This window comes from Pimephales promelas, chromosome 4 (assembly GCF_988280905.1).
Source record: "Pimephales promelas chromosome 4, fPimPro1.hap1.1, whole genome shotgun sequence".
In the NCBI taxonomy this organism is placed as follows: Eukaryota; Metazoa; Chordata; class Actinopteri; order Cypriniformes; family Leuciscidae; genus Pimephales; species Pimephales promelas.
In genome coordinates, this window is record NC_142772.1 from 41,975,296 (window position 1) to 42,001,199 (window position 25,904).

General features: G+C 35.7%; 1 protein-coding gene across 1 annotated transcript; it reads left to right on the top strand.

Moving 5' to 3' along the window:
- The first annotated feature begins 15,850 nt into the window (after window positions 1-15,850).
- Window positions 15,851-18,353, top strand: xbp1 (X-box binding protein 1). Its single transcript, XM_039659834.2, has 5 exons — window positions 15,851-16,214; window positions 16,690-16,786; window positions 16,873-16,989; window positions 17,112-17,278; window positions 17,423-18,353. Exons 1-5 carry the CDS (start codon window positions 16,000-16,002, stop codon window positions 17,607-17,609), a joined length of 783 nt encoding a protein of 260 aa, XP_039515768.2. The 5' UTR covers window positions 15,851-15,999; the 3' UTR covers window positions 17,610-18,353.
- Window positions 18,354-25,904: the final 7,551 nt, after the last annotated feature.

Sequence of the window (25,904 nt, forward strand, 5' to 3'; positions counted from 1 at the left end):
AAGGTTAGCCTAACTTTGAAATGACTATTTTTACACTTCAAGCATAACCAATAAAACAAGTCAATCTCAACTGACTTCTTTTTTTATGTGCAGGACTTTTTTGATTATAGCCAAATTACCCCAAACTTTAAAACAAGTTAAAGGGTTTGATCTCTCCTTTGATTCACATGAGGAATGAGACAAAATCAAAGACCCTTTGCGTTCAACTCTTCAAAAGTGAAAGAACCTTTGAAGTATGAAAAGATTTGACCTGGACTGACAGCAAAGGGCCCTCGTTTGTAATGACTTTCAACTGGACGCATTTAATCAGAGTAAAATCAAGCTTACATTGAAAATATGTTTATTTTACAGAGCATGCCTTGGTTAAGTATGCATTTACAAAGTAAACTTTGGCAAGATGACCATTTAACAAGGATAAAATAAAACACTGGAATTTTTCTTTTTTTTTATTTAAGTGTATTCATGTTTAAGCCTCTTTATCTTGCTAAACTTGAGGTGTCGTTTGAAGTCTTTTACTCAGTATAAACTTTACTACTGTAAAATTTTACTTGGGTAGTAAAAAGTTGCATTTAATATTCCAATAAAGGCTCAAACACATTATATTAGTGTTCAGAAGTTGTTGTTGTTGTTTTTTTTAAACACACACACCATTCTTAGGCCTGCATGTTTATTCTCCATTTTTTGTTGCTTTTTTCATTTTTAAAGTCAAACTTTTACTTTACTGAATTGTACTGCGCTTGCTCAACCAATTTAAACAACAATCCGACAATCAATGATTATGAATTCAGATTTACAAGCAATAATACCCTAAGATATTCAAACGGTGAGAGTCTTTTTGAAGACACTTGCATTATGAAAACCAACTGCACAGCTCGTCAAGGTCAGGAATGTATCAGGAAGAAACAACGGATCCCAAAATGGCCAACATATGTTCTGATTCAACACAGGAAAACCCAAAAGAGCTTTCAGAATGCTAAAAAGGCTGGTTTGCCTACAGCATGACAATCATTTGCAGATCGACTCTCAGCTGATGTCGTCACGAGGAGGAGAACGCCACTCCGTCTGTTTTTGAAAAGGACCCTCAGCTGTGATCTGAAACTACCACATTATGAGGAAAATTGCCATCTTTTTTCACTCTCTTGTCCTCCAAGCTTCATTTGCATGCAGAGTGTCTTGTTCATCATGATAACGTTGCATCATTTTAGTCAAAGGCGTGCTTAGAATCTCATTTTTGTGGGCAGGGTGGAGTACCAACATCTGTTAACAGACTGTTAGGAGACAAGACAGGAGAATAATGACTGACCCAAAAGAGTAAAAGGTGCCATAAGTTAAACAAAAGTCGCCTCAGTTCAGCGTTTAAGTGGCTGTAATGTTAAACAATCATAAAAATGGCATGTTTGCTGTCTCCCCCAGTGTCATTTCCATGTGAAATTGTATGCAGGCCCTCAAGGGTTGATAAACAAAGAACCTCTTTTCATTGATCCATGTCCTGAGAGAGAAATATGAACGGTTAAAATCCTCTGATAAGCAGAATGCTGATATTGTTCTGGACAAAAAAGTCGTGTTTGCTGTCAAAAATAAAAGCAAAATACAGATGATTACTTTAAAAAGAGAGCAGCAGAACTAAGGAGAATTTCCAAAGCTGGAAGAAATGGTGAAGGTCATGTGACTGATCAAACATAAGTCTAAGTCTAAGTTCATAAGATATAATTAAGTTCATCACTTTACTCTGATTTTTACTCAGGCACTTTTCACACTCACAGAAATAGTTGCATACTTTGTCTAACAATGTATGCAGTGTACATATACAACCATTCAAAAGTTTATGGGATTTGTACATAGATTTGTATAAAAAGTAAGAACAGAAAAAAATACAGTAAAAACAGTTATGGTAAAATATTACAATAATTTAAAATAACATTTAAATCTATTTACGATGCAATGTATGTATTACTGTAAATTTTCAGCATCATCAGTCTTCAGCGTCACATGACTATTCAGAAAATATATAATATTGACACTGCACCTCAAGAAAAATTTCTAATATTTAATATTTTTTTGTAGAAAGCATGATACATTTTTTAGTTAGGATTCTTATTTGAATAGAAAGTTTAAAAAAATCTAATTTTGTCAGCATTCTCGCTAAATAAAAGTACAGTTATTAAATTATTTTCTTTTTCTTTTATCTTTAGTTTTGGAAATTAATAAAAAAAAATTACTATCTTTTTTTGCCAAACAATATTCAATTATTTTCAATGTTGAAATGGTTTATGATTATTTCACTTCCTGTTTAGATCAAGTTTAAACATGTAATAGTTCAGTTTTATGATGAATTTTTAGTCAAAATAATCTATACACGACAAGCATGTGAAACATAAATTATTCAGAGAGGGCAAAAACTTCCAAGTCAATAAATGTGTAATAGCAAAATAAATAAATAAATAAAAAATAATAAAGTTAGTTAGATTTGCCTCAGCCCTCTAATGTTATAGCTTATGAATTTCAAGAAATATTCAAGCTGAAATGCTGTGCATAACCAATTACAAATGAAGAAATTCTGTAATTGTTTTTGGCATGGTGTATACACCATACAAACCACAAGCAGTTACATCACTTCTCCATTCGTAATTGTTTGTGTGTGTGTGTATAAAAGAGAAAGAGAGAGGATAAAATGGTTCTGAAAGTCCCCTCATGCAGATAATTCAATTCAACTCTGCCCTCTGGTGGTGTTGGTGAAAAAAAGCATATTTTCTTCTTATTGCCACCGGCTGATCACCTGTGGATCTGATAACTAAAGCCATCTGTGAGTGAGGTTTTGCTATTCACTCTCTTGGAAGTGTGTGTGTGTGTGTGTTGTGAGGCAGATGTTTGGGAGCAATAGATACCTCATTAATAGTGAACACAAATTAATTATTGCCTGTTCATTTCTTTGATAAAACCAACTTTATCTGTATTTCCCTTAATATAGAGTAGGTGCACTTCTTGAGAATTTGAGTGATTTTTGTAAAAATTATTCACTTTTAGTGCCTTTTATCAAGACTTATTGATCTTTAGATTTCATCTGTCATGAATTAAAGCAGGCATACTTGTGAGTGAATCAAAAAACAAAGCGCTGACATCATCTCACGCATAAAAACATCGTCCGAACTATCTCCTGGAGTCAGTCAGTGGGAGAAAACATTTCCATCTGTGGGTGTCCAAGGGCCTCTTAATTGCTTTATGTAATAATACACTCCAGTGCTGTGAGTTACATAGACTAAATTAGGGCCTCCTCGTCATCTCTTTTCTTCATTAGAGGATAACGTCAGCAGGGCCCCATCAAAGGCACGATTCACTGGGGACGTCTGATTTATGAGCACGGTTCCCAGAGCATTGTGAGGATTGTGCACATGCAAAATGGCTCCTCTGGTATTTTTAGTAACACAACTGGCATTGTGCTGGAGAGAAGGATGAGAACATGTAGGACGAAGAGAGAGAGAGAGTGTGTGTGTGTGTGTGTGTGTGTTAAAAATCACTCTGCTTTGATCTTTGGTCCCTCCTCTCAGATAAAACTCTCACAGGACAAGAGCTTTGAACAGAAGTCACACAGTTGTTCTGTAACACTGCGCCACTCGATTATGTTTTAAATACATGAATGTTTATAGATGCTCTGTTTTTTTTAATCAATATATTTATTATTTATGGATGCTCTGTTTATTATCTGTTCAGTTGCATATATAATATTTTACCTAGTTCGAATAGGACTTTGTCTTTGTCTTAAGTTTCATTAATACACAAATAAAACGGGATAAACCCTCTACATTTTTACAGGCGGGTTAATTTTTCTCCCATTGTTAGATCACGTTGCTTTCTAAACTAAATTTGGTGGAAAATTACTATTATAAATAGGGCTGGGCAACGATTAATCACTAAAAGTAAATCACTAAAATAAAAGTTTGTGTTACTTAATTATTTGTATAAACACACACACATGCATATATATATATATATATATATATATATATATATATATATAAGAAATATTTGCATGTATATATACTGTTATACATAATTTATATTAAATATAAATATTAATATTTTATGTATTAATAACAAATTTTTCTGAAATATATACATGCATGTGTGTGAATTTTTATATACAAAATAATTATACACTCTACACACACATATTTTGTAAACACAAACTTTTATTTTGGATGCGATTAATCGCAATTGATCGTTGCCCAGCCCTAAAAACATATTTTATTGTTATAATAATAAAAGTTAGATGACGCCCAAGGATCGCGTGTACCCTACCCCCACCCCATACCTAAACCTAACTGCGTCCTCTAACTGACGCTTTCCTTTAGCGTCAGTTAGATGACGCCGTAGGATCGCGTCATGTAAGTGACGCTAAAGGGCGCCTAAAACGTCAAATATTGAAGCATGGTCAAAGGTGACGCCTTGGGGTGAGAATGCGTTGTAAAAAAATATAGAGAATTTTAATGACTTTGCAATACAAGCATCATAACAAATTTTGCAAATAAATTGATAGTGTTTGCAGGTTTAAAGTGCATCACAGAATTCTATACAATAAAGTTTCTATAAATTAAAGTCGGGACGAAATGAAGTTGTTAAAGTCTTTCCCTATTGTATCTGGTTAAAATTACTTATAATCTTTTACTTAATCATTTGGTCTTTCTAGCACTGTTAATATCTTATTTGACCAGACACTGACAGTCTGTTAGGGAACACATCTAATATCTGACAGTTTCTACTGGCATCCCTCAGGGCTCAATTTTAGGACCCTTACTTTTTAGTCTTTAGACTCTTTTTCTTATTTTTATTTACCGATGACACACATTTATTGTAAACATGGTCGAAGTGAGGCTGTCTCAGTGCTCACTAAATTTATTTCTGAGATAAAATAATGGATGTCTAATTATTTTCTTTGTTTAAACAGTGAAAAATAGGTTTTTGGTTCTCCTCACCAGCTCCATAAGGCTGGCCAAACACCTGTTATCATTGATGGTTCTGTACTTGAGCTTTAGAAAAGAAAAATGTAATCTAGGTGTGATCTTTGATTCTTCATTGACATTTGAAGCTAATGTACTAAACTTTGTAAAGACTTAATTTGGTTTTATCTTAGAGATTTTGCAAAATTGCGTCCATAGCTATATACCGTTCAGTTGCAGAAAAGTTTTTTCCACATTGATTATTACAGTAATGTACTTCTTACTGGGGTTTCTAAGCATCATATAAATAAGCTATACAGTAATACACAAATGCACTTGTTGATTTATTTTGTATTTCCTTTGTATTTCTTGTAAAGTGATTTGAGAAGCTTGAAAGGTGTTATAGAAAATAAATGTATTATTATTACATCCAAGTGAATAGGGGACTGGATTTCATCCTCATGAATTGACTGGATCGAAGGAAGTTTGGCATTGTTAAGTGATTGTAGGCAGATCTGAATGTCAGTTTGCAGTCAGTTGTGGAGGATATTTATATTAAGGTTAACATTTTTGATTAAAGATATGGCATAAAATAAAATGACGTGCACAGGTAAATCATTTATAATATATAAACAATATAAACGAATTAAAATCTAGTTAAAAATAAGATTATGCAAGTCCATAAAGTGAACTTTAGAATCACATCACTGTATTAAACAGCAGGCTATTTTCATATTGGGAAAGGGTGCCTTCAAATGTAGATGGCTCTGTAAAGGATCTCAAATCACGTCTCGATTCGCACGCTCGGGGCAGAACTACAAACCCAGAGAGAAATATACTGAGAAGAAAGAGTTTGTGTGGATCAAAGACAGAAGTTTTGAACACGTTTTCATGTTACAATGATCAACATGAAAGTGCAAGTGCATGAGAACTTTGAAGTGGAGAAGAAAGAGCTCTTCTTCAGACTCATTCTTCATCCACATCTTCATCGTCATGTACAATTATTCATTTAGTGAGTGCTTCAATTCTAAAGTGAGGAACAGCTGAATAGAATTTAATTTAAGTGTAATTTAAGCGAACAAGCCTCAGAATTTGTTATTTTGTGTTTCGTGTTGTAAGGGAATTTAGGAAATGAGGAAGGTTTTTGTGAATAATTATGGCTATATATATATATATGAAGAGTTCAGATGCAAAAGCCTCTAAATGCCATTTGAAATGTTCTTCTTTAATGATGATTTTTGTCAAACTTGTATATTTAAGTTCAGTAATTTCACTTAAATAACAATTAATAGGTAATCTTCATTGCCATTTAAGTGAAATCACTGAACTTAAATATACAAGCTTGATAAAAATGATCATTCTAGAAGAAAATTTCAAATGGCACTTAGAGGCTTTTGCATCTGAACTCTTCATATATATATATATATATATATATATATATATATATATATATAATATATGGCTATGGCTATTGTTTGTTTGTTTTGTTTTTTTACACAAATAACATCCTGATGTATTTATATGTTTTACTCAAGAAAAGAACACATTTGAAGAATGTATCAATTGTTTTTGCCTAATAAACAATAATAATAACAACACATAATAATCAAATCAAATAGCACTGAACCCCACTGAATTTCATTGTATGGACCATATGGACACACACACACATTTTTTCCAAAATATCTTATGATGTTTTTAAAGAATACTGTCATACATGATAAACAAATTGTATCAGATTTTCTTTTTTAGGTGGACTATTCCTTTAAAAGTGTTTCCAATATTTCATATAACACCTTTCATATTTTATCTCTGAGAGAAAGAGAGAGAAACGGGCCACTCTCTGTGCTTTTAGAGACAACATATTAAATTAGCAGTAGCAGTGTGTCAGGAAATGACTTCAGATAACAGGGCTGACATTGTGGTTCTTTTCATTTTTTTTCTCTTACCTACACAGATACACACACACACCCTCATCTTTTTAAAATTCCCTTTTAACTTCAAAACAGAGTGAATAGAAACTAAGCTTGTTACCACATGATCTCTTGGCAAGTTCATCCATGAATTGAGCACATTTTAATTTGAACCTCTTTGTTTAAACAACCCTGACCAGCCTCTCCAGAGAACAAGTCCACACACAAAAAAAAAAAAAAAAAAAAAACGCCACGCTTGTCTCTATGAAGCGTCTCAGAACTTTTAGCCACTACTGTAAAACTCTCTCACAAACAAATGTGTGCTTCCTTCATTCTCCACCAGATGACAGCAATGTCCAAATGCGTTCTGGAATATCTCAAGCAGAGAGTGTTGAGAGTGACTCATGTTTGGTAACCAAATATTTTTATCTCATAAATTATGGATTTTGTCTCATAACTATGACTTATTTTTAAACATCATATACATTTTAAAATATTGCTGATTACTTACAAAGTACTAAATGGTTTAGTTTAGCTCTTCAGTACCTGAGCGAGGTCTTGCATTTATAGTCCTTCACGTCTATTGCGATCTTAAAACTCTTTAGATTCTCTCTCTCTATAAAAATAATAAATAAATTAATAACTTTAAAATGTAAAATGAAACCACTGAACTTACTTAAGCTGGGCTGTGACGATATTTTCTTCTGCACTGTAAAAAAATATTTTCAAGATTTGTTATCACAACATATTTTCTTTTGTCAAATCAACTTTATAATAATTTATTTAGTTGAGATAACTTTTTATTTTGAGTTTCTGATGATTAAATTAATCTCCTTCATTGTATTAACTCACTTTTTTCCAGTTCAATCAACTTAAACTTTTAAGGCAACCCAGGTTACTTACTTTTTTTAAGTTAAACCAACAATATTTTTTACAGCGTAGTAATCACAACATTTTTTCTTTTGTCAAATCAACTTAAATAATTTATTTAGTTCAGATAACATATAATTTTGAGTTTCTGATGATTAAATCAATCTCCTTCATTGTATTAACTCACTTTTTCCAGTTCCATGTACTTAAAATTTTAAGGCAACCAGGTTACTTACTTTTTTAAGTTAAACCATCAATATTTTTTACAGTGTGGAAACAATTTTTTGCATTATTGTTCTGTTATCTCTGTAAAGCTGCTTTGAAACAATCTGTGTTGTAAAAAGTGCTATATATAAATAATTGTGACTTGACTTGACTTATTCATAAAAGGCAATTTTGGAAATGGAAACATGACAAATTGAACAGACATCATTTTTGGCCAGCCTGTCAGAAATGAACACATACAAAACAAGGGAGAACCAACAAAGTGTTTTATATGTGTGGGTGCGTGTGTGTGTGTGTGTCTATGATGCTCTGGGTCTGTGATCTCTTATTTTCCACCAGGAGGTGCTTCAGAGGGAAAAACACCCTTAACCTGTTGACCGTGAAGCTTCAGTGAATCAGAGTGAACAAACACTTCAAGTTTGGCAAAAGCAAAGACAGCTAATGAACAGAAGCACAGGGCACTTAAGTGCATGACAGAAAAAACAATCTATTCTGTCAGGCTAAACTAACAAATGTCCATCTAAAGAAACGGTACAGTCGCAGAAACACGTAACCGTGTCCCTATGCATTCACATCACATCCCCTCTCAGAAAAGGCTCTTGCAAGGCCTGTGGGTAAAAGTGGGAGTTGTTGTTTGGGGGCATGTAGTTGTTGTTGTTTTTACAGGCAGACAGAGTGAGGGGAACGCTGAGCAACAAAGAGCCCGCACTGTCAGCTATTCCACAAACAAAGCACAGCTTATTCTGCTAACAACAGTCTGGCAGAGACACCACGGCTCGCTGACAATAAGCAAGATCCCACTCGTGAAATTTAGGTCAATTTACACAACAAATTTGTGTGGATCAAGGGACACCTTCACTCATGATGATAATAATCAGTTATGCTGGATGTTCTTGTAATCCATGTACTACAAATGTTCACTTTCTATCCATAAATATAGCTTTATCTCTTTGCATTCATGCATTCCTTATCCCTTGGCTTTAGTCCATGTCTGTTAGCTTATAGAAGATATTGATATGCAAAACAAAACTCACTTTAAATACATGCAGCATGTTGATCCTGTTGATTTTCATTACAAGCTATGAGGATTTCATCTTACTTCTTGCAATATAAGTATCACCAACTGTACCAAATTGCATATCTTATTGCTTCTTAAAGGTTAATTCCATTGAAAGTGGGTCATATATGTAGTAGAATAGTATCATAAATTTCTAATGTGAGTCCTTCTTGGCCGATAAAAGGCATAAAATGACTTTTTAGTGCTTGTGGATTGTAGACAACAATCCCCTCAAGCCCCTTTTCCACCAAAGCATTTTGAGAGCCGGTTCAGAGCCGGTGCCAGCGCACGAACCAGTTCTTTGTGTTTCGACAGCCAAAGAACCGGTTCTCGGCCAGGAGAACTGGTTCCAAAGCGGCACCAACTCTTTGCTGGACTAGAACCGTTCTTTTATCACGTCATGCTTACGTCGGGGGCTGGGGCGGGTTTAGATGTGTTCTAAACATCTTTTCTGACCATAATAAAGGATCGCAAAGCCAAGAGAAACATTTGCAGAAACACGATGGAGTCCGCCTTTGTAATTGTTATGCTTGAAGTTAACGCAAGCGTTTCTATTTTTGTCATTTTTTTATTGAAGACATTATAAGCAAAGAAGAAAAGTCACAATATAGAACAAATAAATGGAAAGAAAAAAAGACACAATTACAGGGGTACATAACTTTAAAAAAAATTACATTTCACATACAATTACAAAAAAATTACATATCAAACGAAAATATTAAAAGACTTACATATTTCAATTGTTTTTAAAGCTTTCTTGGTATACGAGTTAGAGATAATCCGAAAGTAATGTTGTATTTGCAAGCGTTTCTAGCTAAGACGTATGGCGACGTACACAGTGACGTAACAACGTCGTTCCCTGGGCGCTCTAGTCAGTGGAAAAACAAATAGGTTCTGAAGCGGTTCGCAAGTTGAACCAACTCCGAACCAACTTTGAACCAGCACCAGTTCCGAACCAGTTCTTTTTTTGGTGGAAAAGGTGTAACAGTGGATTGCAATGCTCAGCTCCGCAGGCCACTACTCCGCCCATCCATGTAGACTAGAGATGAGCTCATATACGCTACCGCCTGGAAATCATTTCGCACAATGACATCAGATAATGCGCGCTAATATAACATGACGACGTAAGAACGTCAAGGCGGCGCCCGCGCCATCAGCCAATGGATTTGTGTGATTATATGGGTTTCAGACAATCACCACACTTACTCTTACGCGTAATTTTACACATGAAATGGATGAAAACCTAGCAGCGTTTTGTCTTCGGCATCTTCATTAATCCCCTCGCTATCAGACATTCCGGGAGTCTCCCGCATATTGATAACAGCTCCCTGACGCCCGCAAATTAGTTAACTTAAAATCTCCCGGAATATAGAGCGAGTGAGCAAGAGCGCACATGCGAGACAGATCAGACTGCTCCAAACCGTATAGAGCGTATGTGCGCCTTATGACACAGAGACTCAGGCACCGAATTGTTCGTTCTTATTCGGTCTGTTTATTACCGTTTATGTCGGAACGGTTCCCTATGGCACCGCGTTTCGGTACCCAACCCTATCCATAATGCGTCCGTCTACGTACCCAGACAGCAAACTGACATTGAATCACCGTGGAAACGACGTCTCTCATGACATTGAAACAACGTTGATTTTGCTCATCGAATTAACGTTGAACCAACGTCAGACGCGGCATTCTTCAAAGCTAAATAAAAATCGAAAATTGGTTTGCTTTCATAACGTTGAAACAACGCGTTGATTTCAAGTTGATTTTCCGTTAGTTTTGAAAGAATGACGCGTCTGACGTTGGTTCAACGTTAATTCGATGAGCAAAACTATGTCAGATCAACGTTGTTTCGATGTCATATTTCCACGTTGATTCAATGTCAGTTTGCTATCTGGGTATTCAGTACCTTCGTCCTTATTTTTTGAAAAAAGTTTCTGCCGGTGAAATCAAACACACTGGCACTGATCTATGATAGGTCTGTTAGGGAATTAGGTCCAAGCCCCTAAAGGGTGGACTAGTCTTAGCTGAAATCCCCCTCTCTTACACTTCCTCCAACAATGACGTAAAATTACGATTTTTGCGTCATTTAGGAGGAAGTGAAAAAGGTTAGTGTAATTAGTGTATTTCTCTCGTCTCTAACGATAAAATATAAAATAATAATAATAAATAATAATAAAATAAAATAAAAGTATGAGGTCCATATTCCTTACTATGAGCTCAAAAAATATGATACTCATAAGCACATATGCACATTTTTAGATTTTGTCTAAAAGTTCAATAAACTGTTCTCTTTTTTCTAGTAACCATTTAGTTCATTTGCAGGTTATCTAATGTGTTACTTTTAAAAATAATATGTTACAATATTACATTACTCCCCAAAAAAAGTAGCAAATTGCGCTATTTACATATTTTTTATGGAAAGTTATTCAACACGTTACTTTGGCGTTACTTTTTCTCACCCAGGCTGGGTTTGCTTGGTTGTTTTTTTTTTTTTTTTATAACAAAAAAAGTTATATTTCTAGCTAATGTAAAGTCCCTTTCACACCAAAAGTGAAATGAATAAGCCTCGGGCTGATGGAAATGCAAAAGCTGTGCTGCCATTCTGGATTGAAGAAGAATAGGACAGAAGAAAGTTCAACAATCTTCAGCAATAAAAACAAACAAAAAATGAAACAAATGTGTAGTTAATGTAAGGTAATTTTTTCTAATTAGTTTGGTTGAATTGGATCATCAAAGGTCAGCAGCAAAGACATAATAAATCTAATCTAATAAAGTGAGATTAAAGTATGTTTGTGTAATTTAAATTTAATTGCAAGTTTGCGTAGTTTGTATTTCACAGGTTTTTATACATTTTGAGAAATACTGAATCTGTTTTTGAGTAAGTGAGATGAGAAAACGCCTGCTCACATTTAGTCTAGAACTGATTTCTCTCAAACAATAAATGGTAAAAAAAGAGTTGGTTATTTAAAAAAGTAATACTGATAATTTGTTGTAAATTTAAAAGTAATGTGTTTCTTTACTAGTTACTTGAAAAAAAGTAATCTGATTACGTAAATATAGATTTGAAAGCTAATAGTTTACTACAGTTTTTGAATAGTCAGTGTTGCGCAGTTCAAGTTAACATGATCTGGCTAAATAAGGCCTATTTATGTTCTGACAACACAAAGGTTTAGTGTTCTTCAAAAAAAAAAACTCACTCCACACTTATTTCCAGTATTTAAAACACATGCAAATGCTGATAATCTTGTGGCCAGATAAAACATTATAAAGACATCCACTACTACTCCAGACCGTTTGATCAGAGATAATATCCATGGCAGGGTCACCTTTGAGGTTTCGGAATTGGTTACACAATTGTTGCTTCACTGACACGTGCAAAGATGTGAACACTTCTATTATGATAAACAGTGCCGTTCAAAAGTCTTTTAAAAAGAAATTAATACTATTATTCAGCAAAGCATTGAATTAAAAAAAGTTGATTATTAAAAAAAGTCATTAATAATACAGATTTGCCAGTATTCTCTGACTGAAATGGTTGGGAAAGCAGCAGGCGGTGTGGATACACAGGGGAGTGTGATCTAGGATTGGGTAAACATCGTCTAAACCTTGGGAGTAAACCAGATGTGTGTGTGTGAACGGGTGTAACCCTTCACTGGCCCATTATCCCTACACAACAATAGGTAAATTGCCAGAGACGTTCCCACCCTAACTGAAGTGTCACTGTTGATTCTGCAGCATAAACCGATCAACAAGTGATCATGCAAGACAACATCAGCCACAAACACTGAATTATGCATATATGACCCTTTACCCAGACTTGATTCAGCCCACGCTATGTACTAATGAAATCTTGCACAATCTGAATGCAACAGTATTCGGAAACAAGTTGGTTTTGAATAGCTTTACTATTAAATAGCTTAAAAATAAATAAAGCTCTGTCATGTAGCAATGTGATCATTGTGCTAGAGTTGAATGGCTCTATTCATTCATTAGTATAAGCAGATGCATGACACAGAGCAGTGTTATTCTGGAAATGCTATTTCTGGTTTTGGTAATATTTTGAATTAGATTTGGTTTTGATATTTTCTCTTTAGATTTGAGTTTTAGTTCAAATGTAATTTTTTGTGTTTTTGCCATTTTTATTATTTTAAATATATAGCCTACATGGCCATATAGTTTTATTCGTTTTTCATTTAGTTATTTACATTTTTCAGTCCTTCAACTTGAACTTAATGAAAGTGAGAAATGTTGTTTTGTATTGAAATAGTTATGTTTTCTCACAAGATCGGGCTGAAGTGTGAGTGCTGTTATATTTTTAGATTTTCAACTGCAGTCAAGTACACAAGTGATTCTCTGAATAAATTATAATGCTAAAATGCTCATTCCGTTAGCACCAATGACTCCACAATACACTTTTAACGGTCGGTTTAACTAGATTCTAACAGTCAGGTTAACCTACAGTGTATCTGCAAAGTTTGTAGAAGAATGTCACAACAACTTTGTCAAGAGTCACTTCTAACGGGAATTGCTGGTAAGTTTCATCATCCCCATATAGTCAGTTTGGTTACTCACATATTTGTTCTTCTTCATCCAAAAACAGTCTCTGCTCAAACATAGTTCCTGTTTCACAGGAAGTACACCAGAAACTAATAGCTACTAATGCATTAGCCTAGTAAGAGAGAAAAACCAGTGCACTTCGGGGTCTCCCCTTGAGGTTTTTCAGGTGAAACGCAGGGAGAAATGACTTAATCTGTCAATTAATATGTGCTCTGTACTTTTTAAAGGGACAAGAAAAGATCCAGCAAAAGAACAGCCATATGAACAGTAAAAATGTTTCTCTCATACATGAATCCCAATAAAGCTTAGTACAAAAACTGTCCCTCCGATTGGTGTATAAGCAGCTTACATCTGCTAAAATGACAGCTAAGTCCAAAAGTAGAGGTTTCACTTCTCTTCACAGTCCAATACTCTACAAACAGGTATTACAGGCATGTTACATCATAAACTAAATATGAAAACTGCGTTCCCAGAAACAGGGAAGGAATGTATATTCAATATGTAAATTTGGATGTTGATGGACACTTAAAGGGGTAGTTCATTTAACACTCTCAGAAAAAAAGGAATGAAAGCAAATCGAAATTCTCTCAGCATTTACTCAGCCTTATGTCACCCTTAACCCAAATGCATCAGTAAATGAAGACAGAATTATACGATGATATCATATTTTAAAAATATTTGAGTCAGACTGCTTTAGAAACAAAATGTCAATCTGAGTGGCTTTTCTTAAAGGAATAGTTCACTTAAAAATTAAAATGTTGCCATCATTTACCCTTAAGTTGTTTCAAACCTGAATGAATTTCTTTCTTTGGCTGAACATAAAAGAAGATATTTTTGAAGAATGTCGGTAAACACATTTTTCCAGTATTTCTTCAATGGAAGTCAGAGAGGTCCATCAACTATCTGGTTACCAACATTCTTCAAAATATGAATTCACACAGGTTTGAAACAACTTACTTGAGGGTGAGTAAATGAATGATGACAGCGTTTTCATTTTTAAGTGAACTTTTCCTGCAAGTTATATAACTAACGTGTCTAGTGGCCTGCTACCCAATGACCTTTTATATACAACTAGATTTACGATGTTGATTGAATGGTTATAGTAGTGTAAAGCAAACAGCCGCTGTTTGCTCCCCACACAAACCTACTGTACATAGAAGTTGAGGTGACAGACTTCTCATTCAATGGCAGCTCACAGCTACACCTTTAATACACAATTCCTGTACCGTTACAGGATGCTAATATGGAGGACCACCTGTAGATCATACAAAATTTAGGCTATTCCAAATGTCGTATACTTCTACGTTTCAAATGATAAAAAATATGAAATAATGCAATGAAACCTCCCATACAATCAACATAAACAGATGGATAAATGAAATCATGTTAACTTAACTACAATCTTTACTAGAGATCCCATTTTCAGTCACATGCAAAAGTATTTCCCCAAACGCATGCAAATTTATGCTGTCCAAACTTTGCCTCCACTCTCACTCTCAGGAAGGATTTCTAGGACATGAAAGTTCTCTCAGAGGTTTCTCCTTTGTTCAACTGTTCCTTTGACGCCTACATTCAAGTGAATGTTTGCAAATGAGCCTGTCCCAGTTACAGATAGTTTAACCTCCTTCAAATGGCATAGGGATCCAAATGAACAGGCATTCATAACAAAGCTGAACGGGATCTTAATCACTTGATCTCGTTTCCTAATGAACTGAGGGGATTAAAAAGAGAGATTTTCTGATGCAATCATATTATTCAATGTATAGCCTACTTTTCTTACAATAACAATAGTTTCAGAAGCATTGCAATCTGCATGAACACATTAATTTCATCAACTGAATTAGCTTTAAATATCAACAAGCAAAATACAGCAATTTAAGTTGAAAAAAGGAAAATGAAAAATGAAGGGTGTGAGGAAAGTGATACATCTAGTTCGTTTTGCTGTTTTTTTAAACCAATAAGCAACTTAACATAATGTTTTTTTTTTCTATAAAAAAATAGTGAACATGGATTTAGTCCTTTTAGGCTTCATCACATTTATGTTGAGTTTATTTGTAATTAGATCGAAATAAATAAGATCACATTCTGCAAATAAAAGTAAACATTTTTCGGAGTGTTCACGTCTGAAGAACCTTTGTTAAAAAAAATCCATATGAAATTTAATATCGTTAGAAACTAAAAACGACGTAAACATGAAACTTGCGTCAGCTATTTAAACCCAAGGAAAGACTGACGTCCAGATACGTCAGTGGTCGAGGCAGCCAATCGCAGCGCACCACGACGGTAGAAAAAGAACGCGAGCATTTCCACATCTTCAATGTTCAAAGATCGAAGGGTGAAGTGAATACGGGAAAATAAAGAAGATTTTTATTTTTTATTTTACCCCACCCCTAAACAATACAGAAAGGGGTCAATACACACATCCTAATCCAGAAAATCATACAACATGGTCGTAGTTACAGCAGGGACCGGAGGAGCCCACAAAGTCCTTCTGATATCGGGGAAACAGAGCGCTTCGACACAGGGCGGATACAGCCGTTCAATATCTGTCATGATACCGAGCCAAGCCTCTTCAGACTCTGACTCCACGGTCTCTGGACAACCACTACGAAAAAGACAGCGACTCACACATCTGAGTCCAGAGGAAAAACAACTTCGAAGGTGAGACAAGCTGGGATTTATTTTCATCAGCATTTAATCTCTTTAGTTTGGGTTAAACCGAAATAATTCAACAGAGTTTCATATTTAGGTTCATGTACATCGTATATTGACGCTCTAATATGTAAATATAACGAATTGCTAAAAAATGAACCAATTTGACACTTCCATATGGAGGATTTGAGTCCCAGCCAAGATTAGTTGGTTTTGCCGGTCAGTCCCTCCCCCTCTGAGTCAATATCCACATCTTGCCTGCGTGGCATGAACATGACCGCGCATGCGCCATTTCCTCAACACTGTCTGACCTCCCAAAATGGGTCACTTAATAAAAAGGAAATGTTTAATTTGTTTTATATAAAGTAGTTATAGGACTATATAAATTGAACAAACAGAAGTGTATAATTCATTGTCCCAGATAAATATTGTATTTATTGTTTAGTCAAAAATGTGTGTTAAACGAGTACAATTTTATTTTTAGGAAACTGAAGAACAGAGTTGCTGCACAGACAGCAAGAGACAGAAAAAAGGCCAAAATGGGGGAGTTGGAGCAACAGGTTTTGGAGTTGGAGCTCGAGGTACTTTGGCTGACCCTTATCAGTTTTTTTCTAATGTGCAAAGCAGATTTTTTTTTTTAGATTTAATTTTGACATATTTTCCACAGAATCAGAAACTCCATTTAGAGAACAGGCTGTTGCTAGAGAAGACGAGCGATCTGATCTGTGAGAATGAGGAATTGAGACAGAGACTGGGGTTGGATACCTTGGAAGAAAAAGAGCAGGTAAAAACACTGTCAATCAAACTGGGTTTGTCATTTTGGTAGTTGCTAAACTGGTGGTTGACAGAGCTGTAAAGTATTGTTTTTGTTTCCGCTTCCCACTTACGCCTCTCGTTCTCTTTTAGGTTCAGGTACTAGAGTCCGCAGTGAGCGATTTGGGTTTGGTGACCGGGTCTTCTGAGTCCGCAGCACTCAGGCTACGTGTGCCTCCGCAGCAGGTGCAGGCCCAGCAGTCCCCAAATCTGAAGACTTCACCATGGATACTCGCAGCCCTGGCCCTGCAGACACTGAGGTAAATGTCCTGCAGTTTTGGTTCTTGGTTTTCTGAGATCATCGACTCTGCAAGCAAATCTCATTGGCGTTGAGCGTTTAATCTCACTAATGACTTTTTACTGTACCGACAAGAACTAACTTTGATTTTTCATGTCTCCTGCAGTCTGATCTCTTGCTTGGTATTCTGGACATCCTTGACCCAGAGCTCTTCCTCAAGACAGATCTCACAGAAGCACAGGAAGCCCAACAGGAGTTTGAGCTGGTTGGGGGTCCAGGAGAGCAAATACCTGCCTCCCCACCTACTGCTTTGGGGCCCGCACCAGTTAAGCTGGAAGCCCTTAATGAACTGATCCACTTCGACCACATCTACACCAAACCAGCAGAGGTGGTGAGCGAGGAGAGCATTTGCGAAATCAAAAATGAGGAGTCCGTTGTCTTTGAAGAAATCGAGTTGGAAGACCAAAGGGTGTCTGTTAAAGACGAACAGGAGGAAGTGGTCATCCCTGAGACGGATCAGAATCCAGACATGGTTGACGACTTCCTCTCCGACGGCTCTTCCTTCAGCGGCTACGAGAAGGCTTCGAGTCTGACGGATGCGTACAGTGACTCTGGATACGAGAGATCTCCCTCCCCCTTCAGCAACATTTCATCCCCTCTCTGCTCTGAGGGATCTTGGGATGACATGTTCGCAACTGAACTCTTTCCCCAACTGATTAGTGTCTGAAAGTTTAATACAATATCCAATGCGCCTGCCTTTGCTCTTTTATTGTAAGGGTTGCCATGTGCTTCATAACCATAGTTAGACCCCTCTTGCGATTTAGACCAAGGGCATTGCTTTAAAGCTAATACGGCAGGTCTATTTGTGTGCGAGATTCGCCGCGACACTATGTACAGTTCAAACGCAATTCAGTATTTTTGTCGGGGAAAGGGCATGGGGGTGATCGTTTTAAAAAGTAGATCTATTTATTTGTGTATCTCTCTTTTCTTGAGTTCTGTCATGAAATCCGTCTCGAATGCTTAATGTACAACTTATTTTTATTGTAAATGCTCTCCTTAATCATATTGCATTAAAAAAAAATCTGCATTGCATAACATGCTTGGTTGTCTGACTTTTTGAATTTGAATGTGCCAGAGCTCTCTTTTCCTATCCATACATTTTTAACTCCCTTTAAAGATATAATACACCTGATATTTAAGTTTTCATTAAATGGGGTCTTGAACTACACTGGACCTCATTGAATTTAAAGGGATAGTTCACCTTAAATCAAATTAGTCATTTACTCCCCCCTCAAGTTGTTCCAAGAGTTTCTTTCATCTGTCGGTATCCATCCTGCCACAGAAGTCAATGATTACCGTCAACTGTTTGATTACCAATAATCTTTAAAATATCTCCATGAAGTCATACAGGTTTGGAACAACTACTGGTAATTCAATTTTTAGGTGTACTTTATTTAATGCACTCAATTGCTTCGTTAAGATTGTGGGTGAATTATTTCTCTAAGTAAGTAACAATCATCAAATCTAGTGGTAAATGTGTATGTTATCTAAACCGGAGAATCAGCATTAACTCTCTACACGCTGAATGTGTCCGTACACGTGGAGTGCTTGTGTAAATGGTGAGTATTTTTGGTTCCAGTAACATGTCAAATTACCCTTGGGACTTTGCCATCTGCTTTCTGTACTTTTCCAAAACAAGAGGTGATAAGATAGGCTTCAAATGTAAACGATTACACAACACCAATTATGTCAAAACTGCTTTTAATCTGAGACATGTTAACACTGGCAATGGAAGTTCTGTTCTTATTGCAAAAACCTATACCTGTTGCAATGTAATGTTACCCGAGCTTCTGTTTCAGTCAAAAATGGGCCAACTGGGATGTAATGAAATGTATTTTGACTAAAGGGTGGTGTTGGATGGTTTACACCTTTTTATACCCAGGCTAATTCAATAAGCTTGGTTTCTCAGAGTAGGGTGGGGACTGGGAAGACAGATCTCCAAAAGCCCCTAGGGGCTTAAATTCCAGGCGACACCACACTTTTAAAGATATTGCAAGTTAAGTCTTATCCAGCAAGGCTGCATTCATTTGAGTAAAAATACAATATTGTTGCAAGTTAAAACAACTTATTTTAATATATTTTAAAATGTCATTAATTCATGTGATGGCAAAGCTGGATTTTCAGCATTATTTTTCCAGTCTTCAGTGTCACATGATCCTTTAGAAAACACTTGAATAAGCTGATGGTGGTGAAGAAATATTTCTTATCAAACTTTAATACAGTTGTGCTACTGCTTATTTTTTTGCTGTGGAAACCATGATACATTTTTTCAGGATTCTTTGATAACTGAAAAGGTAATAAGAACAGCATTTATTTGAAATATTAATCTCTTGTAGCATTATAAATTATTTTACAGAAACTTTTAATCCATTTAATGTTGAAGAAAAGTTAATATTATTTTTATTTTACTAAGCCCAAAGTGTTAGTAAAGTAGGCCTACAATCAAAAAAAGTAACGCAGGTGATGGTGATGTGATGGTTCTCTTTCAAACAAAACATTTTCACCAAACATCTTTTTTGAAGAACAAAACTTCCTTCATACACTTGTCGTATTTGTAATACCACATTGTGGTACATCTCGTCTCATCCTGCAAGTCACATGGGGTGAGGTTGAGGTGAGAAAATTCATGTCGTTTGATATTGCGAAAGTTACTTTCATTACAGCGCAGAAGAGTGGAAGGCGTGGATTGTGGGTTTTTCTTTCTTGAGAGCAATAGAAATTGTAGAAGCAAGACATACGGCATGGTTAGGCCTACAAATGCTATAACATTACTGACTATGGATTAACAAAATATCTGGTCAGGCAAGTAACATCGTTCAGTCTCAAAATATACTTATAGGCCTATATACTAAAGCACAGGCTCAAATTAGAATGTTATTCAAGGTCTTAAAATGACACTATCATCACATTGGTTGATTGAGATAAATCCTACTGTAACTCTCATCTTACAGCCACAGTTACAGAAGTTATAAGGACGCCAGCAGCTGATGTGACACTGGGAAATACCCACTAAATGCCCCACCAGTCTCAGTTTCAGGGACTATCTACATTTGACTTTAAACATGAAAATGAAAACATAAAAATAAACAAACTACCACATTCGATTTTTCAATGTTAATTTTTTTTTTTTTTTGGTTGCTCATGAAAAACCCTCTACCACAATGCTGGGGTGTTGAGAGTGGTTGACTGGGCATTCTGGGAGTTTTTTGGCTGCGTACTGCACCAAGCCTCTCCTTCTATTGACAATTTTATTGTCTGCCAGATGAAAACTGAAAAACTGACATCTTAGAAAAAGTAATGCATCCAAAATTTACATATTACCTGACGTCAACTCAGACACAAATGTATGTCTCGGCACAGAAACATGCATCAGATCAGAAGGAGAAACCATGCTGGGAAGTATTACGGATCAAAGTCAGCTGTGAAGAAGCATTTATGCTGAATATTTTTTCAGCTCAGACAGGGATGAGAATAGACATGTGATGCAGAAGGTCAAACAGGGCAACAGCTTTCACAGAGATTAAGTTCTCAAGTCTTTGAAGAACATTCAGAGTTTGTGAGAGTGTTTTCATCTCTTAAAGGCACAATTATATTTCCCGAAACAACACACACTGAACTTCATAAAAGCACATACTGTAGATTGAACCAAAAGAATCAATCAGTGGCAGTACAGGTATTATCTTGATATACTTCAACCAATCTAATTAGGCTAGTTTTCTTAATTCTATGTGAATGGCAGAATAACCGCCAAATCACATGACATATCAGTTCATGTAAAACGAAAAATGGAAACAATACTGAGAGAATAACTAACTGCCAGTCTTTCCTGTACAGGTGTGCTTATGCGCTTGGTTTCATGTCGACTCGATTTGTCACCAAGACCAGAAATACAAGCTTACAATGACCAAAAAAAAAAGATTTTCTTTGCATCTCAAGACATTCTTAATTCATAGTCTTTTCCTATGTGTAAATTCAATTATTTACATAAAATCTCCACTTTTACAGGAGGCCTGTAAAGCTTACAGGAGCTTTATTGTTAAGTTTTTGGACAGGATAAACCTAATTTACATTTTTATTTTCATATTTTTCTCCACTTAATTGCCTGTAGCTGTACTGGGGAAACTGCCCTTCTACTATGCCCACAAGTGTCTGTGTCTTAAAACAGTCCTGGTGTAAAATTAGTATACGCGTGTGTGTAGTGTGGTGCTGAGACATATATGAGTAAGTGCGAGTGAAGGGGGGAGGGTGTGAACACCATCCACGTCTGCAATGCATGACCAACAAGATGACCAAAACAGGAAGCATAACTGAGAAAAGACAGCTTTGTATTACTTTATTCACTGAAAACTACACCCATTTCCTTTATTTCTTAACTTGTGCTTTGCATGTGCTTAGAAACAAAGACTACAATAACAGTTAAAAGTGTCTGTTCAGACTGTCTTAGCACAGTAATGTGACATTGCCATTATAAACCCACAAGGAAACATATAACAAACCTACTTGTTTAAGAGAAACTCCAAAGCAACCAATGGTTTAGGCCCAAGGAATTACCTGGTAAATATCTAATCTTTAGCATTCCCATTAACTTCAACGGCAGTTTCTCAACTGGCACATGAAATTAGCTCCAGAGTACATGCTGCCATCTTGAATTCAAGTGCAGTTAGTTCTGGGAATATTTTTGAGCCATATACTGTATGATATAATATAATTAATATAACATAATAATTATATAAAATATAATATATGCCCTACTATATGCCCTCAATGGATTCTACAAATGCTGCTCCACAATCAACACAGAATATTCTCTCAGGAGCAACCCAGGGCAGTATTCCACACTGCATGAGTGTTGATCTTGAACCTTTAGCTACTAAGAACTTTAACAATTATACCTTTCATTTCATGGTTGAAGCAGCATGCTGTCTGGTAAAGGTAGAAAGACCGATTAAACCACATTTTGCTGTTGCCATGGTTTCATTTCCTGAACATGACAAGTCGTATCATCAAATCACACATTTATCGCCGCACAACAATCAACCACATCATCCCCTAGAAAGTACATGGAATTGCATCATCCTGAGACAACAATGGCAAGCTATGCAATTTTAATGATTGAGTTTTTTGCTAATGTTATTAAACAGAATGACTAATAAAGACAAGAAAACTGTTATGTGGATGGCTGATGAACCCAATAGCAGACAGCAACTGATTATCAAAGGGGTTTATTTAAGGACAAAAAAAGAAAGCAAAACCCACGATGGGGCAAAACAGGACAGGGTATAACACACTAGACTAAGACTATGAACTAACAACTAAGACAGGAACAAACTCTTCTTGACAAGACTCTCAACCGGTTACTCACAGCTTGATACAAACACAAAGTATGATAAAGTCAAACAATGAACCGACCCAGGACAACAAACACAAGGGGATTAAATAGGGAACACTAATGACGAGGACAGGTGAAACTGACTAGACAATGAAGCACAAGACGAGGATAACAAGGGGGCGGGGTAACTTAACGAGACAACACAAGCACATGGCCCAAACAGGCCATGCGCTTGCACACAAAACATGATTCTGTCCAGCCTGGTCTCATTGTTAATACGTAGCTATTTTACGTTTTTGCAAAGATAGAAAACGTACTTTTTAGTACGTTTGGATAGATGCTGAAACGTATAATATAGACGTATCTGCAACATTTAAACGTAACATTATTACGTTTTTACAGCTACAAAACGTAAACTATTTACGTATATTCTATATCATAAAGATATCTGGATAATTTCCCTTTTTACTATTTTATAGATAAATGTAAGATCCCGTAACCCTAATCCCAAACCTAAACATACCCATTTTATACTTAATATAAAAAAGGATAAAACGTAACAGACAGGTGTTGGGAAAGGGCAGTTTTATTAACAATATAGCATTAAAATATATTTTGAGACACCAATCCTACTCCTACCCCTAAACCTACCATAACAATTCCTTAAAACTACGTAAAAAACTACAATTATGAAGAAAAACATAACTAACAGACAAGTATAATCACAATAATTTATTTATTGCGAAAATGTCAAAACCGATACCAAAAGCCGTTCACATGATGAAGCGTTGCAGTCGCAGTCTTCTCTCTGGCAGTATTGTAATAGTTTTGTATGAAGTACAGAGCAGAAATTAAATTACTAATGAAAATGTTAATCCGGCTTCGGTTGGTTCGCGCTTCTCCATTTCAAAATTCAAATGAACTAAACTAACCAACCGTCTACAGTCCTTCATGTCGCAAACTGTGACGAAGCAGGGAAGAGCCAATGAACGTTTGATATCGCTGCCGTAAAAGATGACGTATGGGCGCAATATTTGAATTTGAATTCATCACCAGCGCGGGGTTTGACTTGTAACGTTACGGTCGCTGCTGAGAATGGAGATCTGGATAAGAGGCTGAAATCGCTGAATTAGGAGTTGTTTCTTGCAAACAACTATGGATTCTAAAGATTTGGATTACATCAAACTATTAAAATTGATGTCTTTTGTGAATTTTTGTTGTGTTTTATAGGAGAAAACGCTTTATGTGTCTCAAGGTAAATAAACTATTACAAAATGGTTGAACGAGTAACGTTAAAGAATGTATTTTTTAAGGTTTTATAGTGTATTGTTTAACACCATGCAGGCGAAACGAGCAAAATGTTAATATTTATGAGTATTATATCAATAATGCGACTGAAAACTTCATTAATAAGACAGTGGGATGCAATAGAGTCAAAACATAATGCTACGATATTAATATGCATAAATTGTGATACGTACAATGTGTACGTCGGTGGATTTGTTCATACGTAAATAAGTTACGTTTTTGTGCTGTCAATACGTAAATATTTTACGTTTTAGTACTGTAAATACGTCAGTATTATACGTTTCTGCGCATATAAAACGTAATTATATATACGTATGATAGAACGACACTTTACGTACACATACATACGTATTCTCATGAGATCACGTTGTTCTGTCATGATCCTGCCTCACGACTAGAGGAATTCAAGGACAAGAAGGCAGAATCATGACAAAAACATGTTCAAAAGGAGTGATGAGATAGTTAGTAGACTGTCCTCACTCAATGGCTGGATGTCAAGTGGTGTCCGCAAAATAATATAGAATTCATAGATAATTTGAAAAGGTATTCATCCCTCCTGAGATGGTGCTGCTCTTCTCTCTTGTAATATGGCACGTAGTCTTAGATCTCAAACATGACAATCTAGGGCTCAGGTCAGGAAGCAGACAAACTGACTAAACCGACCGTCTGCTAGCTGTCTCACGTCACTGAGGTCAGATTAATTCCATCACATAACGCCTCTTTTCACCTAGATATCATCATATGAAGAGTTCAGATGCAAAAGCCTCTAAATGCCATTTGAAATGTTCTTCTTTAATGATGATTTTTTATCAAACTTGTATATTTAAGTTCAGTAATTTCACTTAAATGGCAATGATAATTACCTATTAATTGTTATTTAAGTGAAATTACTGAACATAAATATACAAGTTTGATAAAACTCATCATTAAAGAAGAAAATTTCAAATGGCATTTAGAGGCTTTTGCATCTGAACTCTTCATATAGAGATTGTGTCTGTGCTGCTGTAACTTATAGTAATATTTTCCGAATTATTAGAAGTCTAGTTTCAAATATAATTATTTTTTTATCTAGTGTAAATGATAAATCACGTTTAAGATTTGTGCTGGCTACTGCACTTTATCAAAGAATTTGCTGACTTTCTATCAGAGTTAGTACTGGCTGCATATAAAGTCCTAATATTGGTGATTTTAATATACATTTAGATAATGAAAAAGATGCATTGGGATTGGCAATTAAAGACATTCTTAACTCTATTGGAGTAAGACAACATGTGTCAGGACAACCATTGTCGTAATCATACTCTAGATCTAATATTATCACATGGAATCAATGTTGATGCCGTTGAATTTCTGCAGCAGAGCGATGACATCTCAGAACATTATCTAGTCTTGTGTAAACGTCATTTAACAAAGGCTGCAAATCCGTGTTGCAAAATGTTAGACCTATCACTTCCTGATCAGTTTCATCATCTCAGCATCCAAGCTTAGAAGAACTTGATATTGCGACAGAAACTTTTAACTCTCTCTTTTCCAGCACTTTATACACAGTTGCGCTTTGCGCTTAAATAAAATAGTCCAACGCCATGGTACAACGAGCACATTCAGGCCCTTAAGAGAGCAGCCAGAGAAGTGAAGCAGAATTGGAAGAAAACTAAACTAGAGGTATTTTGCATTTTCACAAAATTCTGGCCAGTTGTTAATACCTAGAATATGAAAATAGACTGCTATAGTGGTAGATCCTTTTCCTATTTAGCACCAAAACTTTGAAACAATCGTCCTAACATTGTCCGGGAAGCAGACGCAGTCTGTCAGTTAAAAAAAAAAACACATCTCTTTGGCCTAGCATTACACATTATAAACTTCTATAAGTGCGCGCCATCTGTGTTTTTGCAGGTTTGCGTTTTTGATGTTTGCGTCGAGATAACAGATGATCGTTCGCACCTTCAAACCT

Excerpts from the sequence above, each read along its gene's own strand:
- xbp1 (XM_039659834.2), top strand. The coding sequence starts at position 16,000 with ATGGTCGTAGTTACAGCAGGGACCGGAGGAGCCCACAAAGTCCTTCTG. Across the intron at positions 16,787-16,872 it reads TTTTGGAGTTGGAGCTCGAG|AATCAGAAACTCCATTTAGA; the intron begins GTACTTTGGCTG and ends TATTTTCCACAG. Across the intron at positions 16,990-17,111 it reads CCTTGGAAGAAAAAGAGCAG|GTTCAGGTACTAGAGTCCGC; the intron begins GTAAAAACACTG and ends GTTCTCTTTTAG.